Source organism: Pimephales promelas, chromosome 10, assembly GCF_988280905.1.
Source record: "Pimephales promelas chromosome 10, fPimPro1.hap1.1, whole genome shotgun sequence".
Taxonomy (NCBI): domain Eukaryota; kingdom Metazoa; phylum Chordata; class Actinopteri; order Cypriniformes; family Leuciscidae; genus Pimephales; species Pimephales promelas.
Window position 1 is genome coordinate 36,836,619 of NC_142778.1, and position 14,197 is coordinate 36,850,815.

The following is a 14,197-nucleotide window of genomic DNA, read 5'->3' on the forward strand; positions in this document are numbered from 1 at the left end:
TGTAATGTTGTGTACCTTGAATGCATTGTAAAAGTACACATCTGCCAAAAATGCATAAATGTAAATGTAAATAGGAGACTTGAAATATACTGTAGTGCAATTAATGTGAGCTTGATGCATGAAAAAGAACAGCATACGAGTGACATGAGGGGGAAAAAAAATAAAGGCTTTATATATATATATATTTTTTTTTTGGTGAACTGTTTCTTTAAGAGTTTTTTTTTTTTTTTTTTAAAGAGATGTTCTACTTTTGAGCTGGCTGTGATTTTGTTTCTTGTTTTGTAGGTTAAGTAAACCGAGGGCAGATGATTCTGGTGAATACATGTGCGTTTACACCTTTAAATCGGCTCCGAATGCCAATGCTTCCATTGAGGTGAAAGGTAAGAAATCCTGTCAAAAACTCATTAACATGCCGCTAACACCATCGAAACGCTGTTGCCATCCAGTAGAGACCTAACCCGTGTTATAATTAGCTATTGTTTGGAGTAATTAGCCTCTCTTCACCTTAAAATAAACTCAGCTGAGGGAACGGCGAGAGTTGCGGTCCTGAATCAGGTTAGTCTCGGCACTCGAGAGCTGCTGTCGCTCATCATAACCGGTCGAACGTGCGCCGACTGCATATTTCACACTGTAGGACTCGAAAGAGGAGAGAAAAAATCACTCACGGAAATGTTGTTATGATTCCCCTTGGCGTATTCGAAAAAATATTGCTGTAATACTAAGATTTTTTTTCTTTTTTACATTTTAAGCACAAATTAGTACCTGAGGTATAATTATACCATTGTTTGTTTGCACTTTACTAGAGAGATTCTATTTATTTATTTATTTATTTATTTATTTATAACTTTAAAATTAAATTAAATTAAAAAAATTAATTTAAATAAGCATACATTAGTACCTGACAATATACCAGCAATATACTACTGTTTTTTTTGACATAGTACAAATAGTTTTTTATTTATATTACAATAAAAATGTAAATACTGTGATTTTTTTTAAACATTTTAATTTAAAAAAAAAATCAATTTTAAATTTTTATTTTTATTTAAATAACAAATTAGTACCTGATATATAATGATACACATTACTAAAGATATACATGATTTCAAGCATCAATTATTACCTTACAAGTACAATTGTTGCATATTACATTTTTTTATTTCTATTATTAATTTTACAGTAAAAAGAGTAATATTGTTATTTTATTTCTTTTAATTTTATTTAAATAAGCAGAAATTAGTAGTCTACCTGACAAAAAAAAAACATTTTTTTTAAGTATTACAAAAATTTAATTTATATTTGATTTATTTATTTATAGTAAAACACTGTAAAAACTATGACTTTTATTCTTAAATTATTGCATATAAAAAATTAGGCCTTATTATTAATTTATATATTTTGTGGTAAAATATGATCAATCCAGGCATGTTCCCAGAAATTCCCTCATTTGTAGGTTCTTCTAATATATAGATGGTGTTTGCATGCATATAAGGAGTGTGTTGTGATCCAGCGTCCCCCGAGAGCCGACACAGTCTGAGCTCGCCTGCGTGTTCCTCGCTGTTAAGCCAATTTGTTGTGACACGCCGTCGAGCGCACTGAGCATGCCCAGACCATCATGTCAAAGCTCACTTCAACCGTTGCCTGGTTACGTAACGCGGTGATGTCACTCTCGCTCCGCCCGCGGTCTGTTAGACGACAGAAACACACGACCGCTCATCCTGACGGATTGGCCCTGTCATATTTGTGTCTCTTTACATTCTCAACTGGAGCCACAAGACCCCTGACGTCTGCTTTAAATTAGTTCATTAACGCTCTTCAGGGTTTTTGATGCTAGAAAGTATTTTGGTGAATATTTTATAATGTCTAATCGTTTTGCAAAGACACAGAAAGGAGAAAATGACTGAATGAAAGCAAGACCAGGTCACATGGTGACAAAAAAAGATTATATTTTGTAGTTTTGTAATTAAAAATAAGTCATTATTTCTACCAAATTTCTTTTTTTGCCAAAAAAACACCTATTTTAAGATTATTAAGATTATTTGCATTTTGAAAATAATGGAAAAAAAAAATCATAAAATAAAAATATATTTTCATAATTATATATTTCATGGAAATGTAAAAATGATGACAATGTCAAGTCATGTATAATTATATTTAAGCTATATATATACTGTGTGTGTGTGTGTGTGTGTGTGTGTGTGTGTGTATATATATATATATATATATATATATATATACACACACACATATATATTATGTCTAGTAAATATATATATATATATATATATATATATATATAATACTTGAGTTGAGCTGTGGGAGTCACTCAGGTTGAATGTGTCCCATCATGCATTCTGTTCACCCCCGACCACTCGAGTGTTTGGCACCTCTCTCTTGCTGACACACACACACACACACACACACACTCTCTCTCTCTCTCTCTCTCTGTCTTGCACACACAGACACACACTCGCTCTCACACACAGACACACACTCGCTCACAGACACACACACACACACACACACACACACTCTCTCGCTGTCTGTCTCTCTCCCTCTACACTCTCTCACACTCACTCACTCTCCTTTTCCTCATTATTTTACAGTCTCAATCAAACCATTTTTCTTTCTCTTGTTTGGTTTTGTTTTTTTTTTTCTTAGAGGATTTGAGATTAGATAAAGTTGCCAAATAATCAAATATATAATTTACGTTCTTACTTTTGGATGGTCCATTGCTGTCACAAATATCTCTCCGTCTCTCTCTCTTTATAGGCTGGTTATGGAGTGTACAAGTATTATGAATTAGTGAATGAAACTGAATCTTTTTTCTATTAATGGGGTGTTGGAAATATTTGATGTCAACCCCATGGAGAGGGAGGATAATATATTGTTGGAAAAGAAGCTGGATTTTATTTACTTTTAAAGATATTTTATTAGGAGTATGTATTTATGACATAATGTGTTCAAGGTGTATTTATATAGAGTGTAATTAAAGAGATGTTAAAAGTCAAAGTCTCTCTCTTTGGCTCTTTCTAGCTGACTCTCTCTCTCTCTTTTGCTCTGACTCTCTCTCTCTCTCTCTCTCTCCCTGACTTTCTCTGTCTTTGGCTCTCTCTCTCTCTCTCTGTAACTCTTTCTCTGGCTCTGACTCTCTCTCTTTGGCTCTCTCTCTCTCTCTCTGACTCAACAGATGGCGTTCAGCATGCTGGGTTGGGTTGGGATTAAGGCTCTGGATTCACTCCCAGTGTTTCTAATGGCAGGAGTTGATTGTCCACTATAATCTGCCCAGTGCATGGATGCTTCAAGCTTTACGCTCTGAAGTCGTTTTAAATAGGAATATAATGTGCTGTTTGTGCACAGTGATCGGAGATCGGCCTGATGGATTTAATCAGGTGCGGTGAATCCCAGCCGGCACCTTTACGTGTGTTATATTTAGTCCGCATTATTCGGGAAGGATCCCGGTACGCCATCTGTCGTGAGCGAGTCCATACATTACCCTGCATGAAGTCTCTCTCTCTCTCTACTGTATATTTTCCATCTGCCACCGATTTCATTGGGTTTGGGTTACACACGCTCTTTCCTTTCACGGAAAACAAGATGCTCCACAAATAGCAGCCATCAGTATCCGACATGTCTCTGCCGGCATTGATCACACACTTCCGACGCATCACTAGTGGAGGATTGCAAGATAATGTGAATTATGGGGAAAAATGTGTTTGTCATGAAAACATTAACGCAATACAAAAAAGGGCTTTGTTCTCTTTAAGCATAATAAATAAATATATATTTCTATATTTCCTTTTCTTCATTTTACCTTTAATTAAAAAGTCTATTATTTCTATTAAATAATGATATTTTGTAATCTATTGTATATATATTGCAATATATATATAATATTATATACAATATTATATATGGTAATCCTTTTTTAATTAAAAATAATAATTATTTCCATTAAATAATAATATTTTACTATATTAATTATATACACTATATATATAGTATATATAAATTATAATAATAAAACATTAAATTATAAAAACATAAAAACAATTATATTTAAAAACAATATTACTTATAAACACTACTACATATATTAATTATAATATGTATTATTATTTTTTTAATTAAAAGTAATTTCTATTAAATAAATAAATACATTTTGTCTTAAATCTGATTCTTATTAGATTCTCATAACTAACAGTAATTTTCAGTCAATGTTTAAATTAGCAGTACATAAAATACTATTATGATATACATGATACACTATATATATATATATATATATATATATGGTGTTACATATATAAAATAATTGTAAAAGCGTGCCAGGTATGAAGTGTAACGATTATTGTGTCTCAAAGATGCGCTGATGTGAGTGAGGATAATGCCGAGCTAAGCTCTCCGTTGCTTCTCGTGACATACACACACACACACACAGTATCCTCAGAAGGCATGTGTGCACCATAATTAGAGTTGATGATGTCAGCCAAGCTCCACTCCTCCTCCATCCACACGTTCACGCTCAGAGATTCGCTTCATCCTGATTAATTGCACGGAGGGAATTACGGCAATTTCGGAGATTAGCGGCGCCTGCGTGCTAAAACCACCGAGGGGGGGGTTACAATCATATCCAATATTCCTTAATTCGGGGTAATATTGTAGTGCGGGTGTGTGTGACATTGAGCTGTGTATTATCCAGTGAAGGGAATGATGTGACTCAGCACATCGGAGAGGGGAAGCCTGAATTACTGCGCCCGCGGGGTTTAATTAAGTCTGCGCCATCTCGTTTATGCCACTCATGTGCGGTGTTAGGATACACAATTATTATGCAAGCATTTAAAAAAACACATCTCAAAATAAGTGGCTGTTTGTCTGTATGTTATTGTCTTGTTTTTTCAGGACAAATATCTAAACATTTTATTAAATAAAGTTTCATTTAATTAGTGCAAAATGGCACACAAGTTGAGAGGAAATATGGGGTCTGTAAAGTGTAAACTCACTTAATGTTAATAAATTTCCCTGAAAATAAGAAATAGAGCAATGATATTGATGACTAATGCGCTTATCAGCATATGCAAATTTCTGTCCAATCAGATGCTGTCGTGAATGAGAACGCCCCGCCCCCTGATGCCACCTGCTTCTAACTAGCAATAGCAATATTGTTTATAATTCATTGCTATGATGACACTACCTTGCTATTTAAACATATATTTGATCATCCTATTTCACAAGATAATGTTATAATTATTAGGAAGTATTATTAAAGTAAATGTGGTCAGTTGTGAATTACTCAATAAAACTCCATGAAAATGATGTTAATGGCAGTGTTATATGGCGAAATTGTATGAAAGTGATGGAAAACAAATGGTCCTGGTTGTGTGAAGGCAAAGACAATTCACAGTTTGAAAGCTTTATTTTCAGGAATCTGACTGTGTAAAATGCTGATAAATCACGTCACATGACCCAAATATTAAACAGCGTGAGAGTTCAGAACGAGTCTGAATATTATCTCTCGTTTTCTCTCTCCAGCCGCTCCTGAAATCTTGGGCCACAAACGAAGCGAGAACAAAAAAGAAGGAGAAAACGCGACGCTGCACTGCAAGTCGGTGGGATACCCGCATCCGATGTGGACGTGGAGAAAGAAAGTGGGCCGAGGGTCTTACATCGTACGTATCCAACACACAGCGTCACATGATCCTTCAGAAATCACTCTGATATGATAGGAAACATTTATGATTATGACATGAATGCTGCTGCTTCATATTTTGTGTGGAAAACGGGATACATTTTTATTTCTCATGATCCTGTGATGGATAGAAAGTTCAAAAGAACAGCGTTTGGACTCTTTTGAGACATTATAAATGTCACTTTTGATCAATTTAATGCTGTATCGGTAGTGTATCCTGAAACTTCTTTAACTCTTTCCCTGACAACATTTTTTAAAAATTTCACGAGCCCCAGAATATTTTGTTGATGTAAAGGGAAACCCCTTGATGTAAACCCCTTAAGTGTCACGGGCCCACCGGGGGGCCCAAATCCATTACATTTTTAAAACAGTATTATCCTATACTAAACCTAAACTAATCTTGACAAACTATATATCATTTGAAAGCTTAGAATCTCTAGTTTTCATATATGGTGATTTTCAAAATATATTACAGAGGAGCCGTAATTTATCAATTTGCAACAAGAATATTTTCATACTCTAAGGCGTGTTTAGACCTTTATTTTGAAATTGTGATGAACATGAAAAATCATGAAAGAAGGGTAGAAACCTGTTTGTTTTCATGCCAAGAGTTCAAAAGAAAGCCTCCATTCAATTATTTTATAATTATAATAATTATTATTTCATATGGAAATGGAGGCGCCCTTATATGGGCAGTAATGGAGTCTGGTTGTGCCCTAGTGAAAAAGTTTGGTACTGCGCCCAAACAAAATCTCACTGAAAGCTCATTTTTTGAGATATCAACCTAAAATTTGAAACACAACTTATTCAGATTTTTGGCTTTGATTTTTTTTAGCAGTTTTACAGTCGCCAGGTTTTAAAAATATATATTTTATATAAAATATGAATAATTAAATTTTTTATATTGTACATTTTCATAAACTCAAACTTTTACAACTTTTCTTCTGTTTCACATTCTTAATTTATTTCACTTTTACATTTTTACGTCTATATTCCAAAGCATTCTTGAATTACAACCATTTAAGTTCGAAATGTGCATTTTCATCTATATTCAAAAAAAGGGGGGGGGGGTGACACTTAAGGGGTTAAGACTGAAAACATATATTGCATTTCTGCCAACAGATCCTCCTAAATATTACACACTACACCTTTAATTCAGATGATGTCATAATTTCATATACAGGTGAAACTTGAAAAATTAGAATATGGTGCAGAAGTTAATTTCAGTAATTCAACTTAAAAGCTGAAACTAATATATTGTATAGACTCATTACATGCAAAGTGAGATATTTCAAGCCTTTATTTGATATAATTGTGATGATTATGGCTTACACCTTATGAAAACCCCAAATTCAAAATTAGAATATTTTGAAAAAGTTTTCAAACAAATAAAGGCTTGAAATATCTCACTTTGCATGTAATGAGTCTGTATAATATATTAGTTTCAGCTTTTAAGTTGAATAGCTTTTGGTTTCACCAGTAAATGTGAGGACCCAACAGTCTCTCTGAATCTCTTCATTTAGGACATTGACAACAGCACTGGCCGATTCTTCATCACCAACAGAAATAATTTCACAGAACTGAGAATCGTCGGGCTGGACATCGGCACAGACCCGGGCGAGTACGTGTGCAATGCGTCCAACATCATCGGCTCCAGAGAGTCCATGACGATCCTGCGTGTGCGGAGTCACCTCGCCCCGCTGTGGCCGTTTCTGGGCGTCCTGGCCGAGATCATCATCCTCGTGGTCATCATCGTGGTTTACGAGAAGCGCAAGAGGCCGGACGAGGTTCCCGACGGTAAGAGGCGCTCGCGTTCAAGGATTTCTGCTAAAGTTTTGCGGGGTGATCATGAAAGGCCAAATATTATCATTCTGAAGTGCGTAAAGTGGCTGTTGTTTGATCTGAAAATTAATTATTCTAGAAATGTGACCATAAAACCAGTCACGAGTCGCACGGGTATATCTGTGGCAATAGACAACATTACATTGTATGGGTCAAAATTATAGATTTTTCTTTTATACCAAAAATCATTCGGATATTAAGTAAAGATCATGTTCCATGAAGATATTTAGTAAATATATATATATATATATATATATTTATATATATAAATATATATATTTATTTATATATATATATATATATATATATATATATATATATTTATATATATATAATTGTTGTTGTGAGGGGATGCAGTAAAATCACAAACATAAATGGACTAAATGGACAACTTTAACCCTAAAACCGTATTCTGGACAAATGCGGGCAAAAAATTTTGATTTTATTTTTTAAAAATACTTCCCTTGATCTGAGCGGTACAAGACTTGGCTACTTTTCCTAAGTTTGCCTCCTGAACACACACATTTTTTTTTTAATCAATTCTACAATGTTAACTGGGTGAAAACAAACTCCTTAATCTTGTATTTGGGTCAAAAATGGGCACCCATAGAAATGAATGGGAAAAACTGCCATTTAGAGCATTAAACTAAAATAAGCCAAAATAAGACACCAGGTGACGACAGCAGTCACTTCATCTTTAGGTTTTAGCTTGAAGAACTTATTGGAATGATATTTTAATGTAGTAAAAAAAACCCCATAAAAATAAGCAAAATTTACATAGAGAATATGGTACTTTTTGAAGTAAATAAATTCAAAAATACCCCCAAAATAAAAAAACACACCATAAATGGATAGACAAAACTTTATCGAAGACAGTGATATAACATTTATAATAAATAAAAATTAGAATCACACCTGAGTCCTCTGTGCCCACATTTGTCCACAATTACAGGATTAAGGGCTATAAAGTGAATACGGTTTGAGGGCTACAGGCAATTTTCTCAACGTTTAGATTTTTTTGCACCCTCAGTTTTATCTCGGCCAAATATTGTCCATGCATCAACGGAAAGCTTATTTATTCACCTGTCAGTTGATCTATGAATCTCAATTTCACTAAATTGACCCTTTTGACTGGTTTTGTGCTCCAGGGTCACAATTGTTGCACAGTTATATCTGCTTATACTTGATAAATTTTCCTTGATTTTAGTGACACTTATTTTGTGTGCGGCAGCTGCGTGCCATATTAATAATGAAGCTACACATCTAAAATAGACTGCTTTTAAAGGCTGTAAAAATAGAGCGCTGCAGCGATGACGTATTTTCACAAGGATTTTTTTCATTGCCGTTTGAATTATGGTAGAAAATAAGGCTCTGTGATCAACACTACTCGTTTTGTTCCTCAAGATAATGAACACGACTTTTATGAAGCCTAAATACAATCTTCAGAGGTAAAAGGCTTGAGTAAACACCACGGTCACATGACTTCTGGTCATCACCGCTAAACTTTACAACTCTTTCTATCTTAATTTAAAATCAACAAAGTGGCAAATTTGAGTTGTTCTTTAAGTTGTTGAATAAAATATCTTGAGCTTGTGTTCAACACAGACCTTATTTCAGGCATTTAAAGTGTCCTGTGGTGAAAATCCAGCTTTAAATGTTGTGTCTATGCGGCGTTTTTAATAAAAATGTGTAAGTTCATAAGTCGACAGCATTGCCTCCTTAAAACTGCAGTGAACCAAAGACAGTCTGGTGTTTCTGACGTCACAAACGTCCTTCTAACCAATCAGATCAACGTGTGATCGCCAACCAGTGAGTGAGTGAGTGGAGGCGGAGCTCATTTGCATATTCATAGAACTACCCCGACTAAATGAGGCAAGGGTGTCGAGTTACATTCAAGATATTTTAAGGCATGAAGGAATTAATTTTTTTTAAAGGAAAAAACGTTTAAATATATCATTTTGCTGATGGAAGATGAGTTTTAAGGTATAAGTACCTCTGATTGATTAAAGTGCTGAAAGTGATGCAAAAAACATGTCGAGACATTAATAATATACACTTTCACAATGACTGAATCTTATATATTTGATTATTTGTGCAACTCTGCCATGCACCACACAAACATATTTAGTGAACTTTTCGAATAGTCCATGCAGGCTGTTTCAAACACTGAATCTGCCATCAATAATATATTCTAAACAGGCTGTTAGTGGGTCATTTATGGCCCGGGCTCTTAGTGTAGTTGCACAAGTGAATATTCATGAGCGTTCATGAGTCAGAGAGACCCACTGGGAAATACTGACCTCTACGCTTGACCACGTTTTAATCTGAGACCCGATCCTCCACTAGAAAGACAAATCACAACACTGGAGCTGCCTCACATTTGTACACTCTTCAAGTTAATGAATAATTGATTCTGTCAACAGATGCACATGATTCTCTCTCTCAATAAGAGGAACAGAAATGTTAATATTGTACAGTTACACAACATATTTGGATACAAGAACATTCAAGGTTGCGTTTCTTTTTTCCTTTTTTCCCTTCATTCTGTCTAGGGCTGTGCATTATTTAGATTTTCTGCTATATATATATATATATATATATATATATATATATATATATATATATATTAGGGCTGTGCAAAAATTAATTGCGATTAATCGCATCCAAAATAAAAGTCTGTGTTTACATAATATATTTGTGTGTGCTGTATATTATTATTTTGTATATATAAATACACACACATGCATGTATATATTTAAGAATTATTTGCGCTTAAATTCTGTATATATATACAGTATATATATATATATATATATACATATATAAATATTTTATATATGAATAACATATTTTCTCAAATATATACATGCATGTGTGTGTATTTATATATACAAAATAATTATATACAGCACACACAAATATATTATGTAAACACAGACTTTTATTTTGGATGCGATTAATCGCAATTAATTTTTGCAAAGCCCCAATATATATATATATATATATATATATATATATATATATATATAATGATTTGGGGTGGTTTATCTCTATCTTTTTCACTGTAATCTTTTTAATTTGCAAAATATATATTAAACTTTAATGCAATTTTACTGTAAATCGAGAAAGAAAATTAATTTAGGTCTTAATTTCTTCATTTTTAAACCATCAAGCTTTTATTTAGACGGGTTGCTGGCCAATAAAAAATACATTGCTGGTTGTATTATTATTATTTAATTACATGCGTGAATGAACATAATGAACGAAGCTGAATCACGAACTACACGTGTGTAAATTACACGCTTCACGTTGAAACCAGAAGCCCATATATTACTGGATTTGACAATCGCACTGAGCCATGATATTGCAATATTGATATATATATATATAAAGCGTGCAGCCCTGATTCTATCATGTTACGGCATGAAAATGAAGAAAATAAGATGTAATTTTACAGTGATATAATAACACATTTTATTTCCTGATTTACAGTAAAATCGAATTATTGCAATGCACTTATTTTATTTGATATGTTGGCAGCACTTTATAAGTACACAGCACTGGCTCCGCTCTGCACATGTTTTGGCCGTGGGTGTGACAGTCTCTAAAGCTGTAGCTTCATGCTAATCTGACCTTTGCAGAACCACAGAAGGGTCTCTCAGCGCCGGGGGGGTCCCACGCTACCCTTTAAAATGTGCTGCGAGATGCACCTCGTTCTAGTGACTGACAACACATGACACAATCTCTCGGTGACACTGCCGTACTCCAGCTTGAACTCAGTGTCTTATTTTGTGTCGTTGTTGCAGGTTTTATCAGATCCAACCTCCACCCAGTAAATGTTTGTTTACATGTTTAGCAGTGAATTGCACGGGGATTTCCGATGTACAAATTGTGCATGTACAATCCTGGTCTTAAGAGCGATTAATCGGTGCATGATTTGTGTGTAAAACAAAAGTAAAAAATGGATGAAATTTGCATATTAATGGGTACTACAAGAAATACCACCATGATGCAATTTAAATAATGTATATTGTTTTATGTAAATATGATATGTTATTTAAAATACAAAGCAAGTACAAAAAATAATATATATATATATATATTGTAAATTTCACGGGATGCACTGTGATTTCCGTACTGTACATTCCTGGTCTTATAAGCGATTAATCCATGCATGATTTTTCACCATTATATGTGTAAAACAATAGTAAATAATGGATGAAATTTGCATATTAATGGGTACTACAACAAAACCACCATGATGTAATTTAAATAATGTTTACTGTTTTATCTATATAATATGTTAGCCTATATATATATTAGGGCTGTCAAGCGATTAACATTTTTTATCAAATTAATTACACGTAAATATTCACACATTAAATTCGGCTCAGAAATTACCCCTAAAATTGCGTTAAACATTGTTAACATGTTAAATTGAAAATAATATTTAATCACACATGCGTTACCATTGACAACACTATTATTAACCTTTAATACTGATGCAATTAGTGTCCAATAAAGGATGGTTTGAAGCACTTAATTATTTTCTGATTTTATGTGACCTAATCTAATCTGAGAACAGTTAAGTTGTAATAAAACATTATCTGACTCTTTACATATGAGCTCATTAAACATCATTTTATACATAAATTCGGCTCAGAAATTACCCCTAAAAGATCATTTTAAGTCATTATTGTATTAAATGAGAAAAGCATCAAATAGACATTGAAAAAGGAAATTAATATTTGTATTTATTGAATATAATCTCTCAGTTAAACGATTGTGCTCGAGCTGAAACTCAAGATGTGTCTGTCTTATTGCAGTTTTCATCAGATCCAACCTCCACCCAGTAAATGTGTATTTACAGGATTTCCGATGTACAAACTCTGCTACAATAGCAATAGAAAAGAAAGGAAGTCAACATTCTCTCTGTATAAACATTCCTGGTCTTATGAGCGATTAATCCATGCATGATTTCATGATTTTTCATCAAAATATGTGTAAACCAATATAGTCATTGTTTCGGCTGGTGTTTTGAAAGGTATTCTAATATTAGCAAATATAATAAGCAAATAACATTAGTTTCTGTTTGAACTGGGCTGTGACTGTTATTGGCATGATGAACACGCTAGTTTTCTGAATGCTAAAGCAGCGCTAGTGCTGTTCGTAGGCCAATAAACAGGGGTTTTGCGTATTCATATTCAAATATACTCCCATTTAATATCTCTGAATTAAAGTGTTTAATGTGAAAGTCACAACAGAATAAAAATAATTCTTACTATAATGAAACTGTTTTTTCCTTCTCCATGTTGCATCATATTCTTTATTGTTGGTAAGTTTGAGAACTTGCATGTCTTTAGACATTTCTGCTCCTTTATTTCCTCCTCATTCCGGCTGTGATGGGCAACGCGTGCTTAATTAATTATCAACTGATTATCATCAACATTGTGATTGGATTCTCTACTGTTAAGTTTATGGGCTTTCATTGCAACATTTTAGTTATTAATGTGATTGTTCAACTCAGTTTGTTTTAGCCTCTGGAATATAGAAATAAAGTCAAAAACTTGATGGATGAATCTCATCAAATTCAAAACATGTCCGGGTCATTTTTCACCGCCATATTCAAAGATAAAAAAAATTAGGCCAATTAAGATTTTATTTTGGTAACAATTCTTTTATTTTAAGGTGCAAATTGCATGTTACTATAACCGTAAATTATTTATAATTACAAGCAACTGTATAGTAAGTACATGTACTTAATTAATATTAATCAAACTTATTTGAGTAAGTACAACCTTTTTTGCATTGTGACATTATTTTTATCCCCAATAGTGTTTTATTTTCATCTTAAAGTCCATCTGTGGTGAAAATCAAGCTTTTAATGTTGTTTATGTGTCTATATGCTGCAGTTTATATATATATATATATATATATATATATATATATATATATATATATATGATATTTTATTTAAATTACAAAAATATTTTTATATATTGCATTGCAAGAATTATAATCGTGGAGAATCCAATTGTTAAATTGTTATGAAAATATTGTCCCAATGTAAATATATTTTCTTATGCGCTTTTTATGTTGAGTTTCATGAGATTCACTCATGTAAATCATCACATGACCTGGTTACTTATAATATAATCAACACTGTCACTTTCCTCATGAATAAACTAATCATCATAGTAACATGTGGATAGAAATAGAGTTTTTAATCATAATAAAATGTTGCATGTGTTTGTTTTGCTCTGGATGATTCGCTGAACAGACCTTATTTTACAGCAAAACGCATGTGAAACATTGGGTGTGAGCGAGAGGACGTTTGCGTGCATGAACAGTGTGTTCTGTTTTGTGGTTTGGGGAGGATTTGTCCCCAGGAGAGAGAGAGTAATGGGAGGGTGCGCTAGATTAAGGTAGATTATATCTGCCCACAGTCTTATCAACAGAATCCGAGATGAGGACATAATGCTATGACGCACATTACAGCTGAAATCCTCGTGCCAGGATTTCATATTTTCAACATCGACGTCCTCTACACCTTTAGAGGATCTGACATGAGAGATGCATGCACATTTGTTTTAAGCTCTGTTCACACCAATGCTGATTTTATTACAAACAAAATCTAGTAATTACCAGTCAGGATTTCACGATTTT

At 33.4% G+C, this 14,197-nt stretch overlaps 1 protein-coding gene across 2 annotated transcripts in view; it reads left to right on the forward strand.

Moving 5' to 3' along the window:
- Positions 1–14,197, forward strand: part of nptnb (neuroplastin b) — a 51,314-nt gene that overhangs the window by 31,606 nt on the left and 5,511 nt on the right. For both annotated transcript variants that reach the window (XM_039683786.2, XM_039683788.2), the window contains 3 exons: positions 286–380; positions 5,533–5,669; positions 7,213–7,486. In XM_039683786.2, the coding sequence (XP_039539720.1) occupies positions 286–380; positions 5,533–5,669; positions 7,213–7,486 (506 nt within the window). The remainder of the gene's footprint in view (positions 1–285; positions 381–5,532; positions 5,670–7,212; positions 7,487–14,197) is intronic.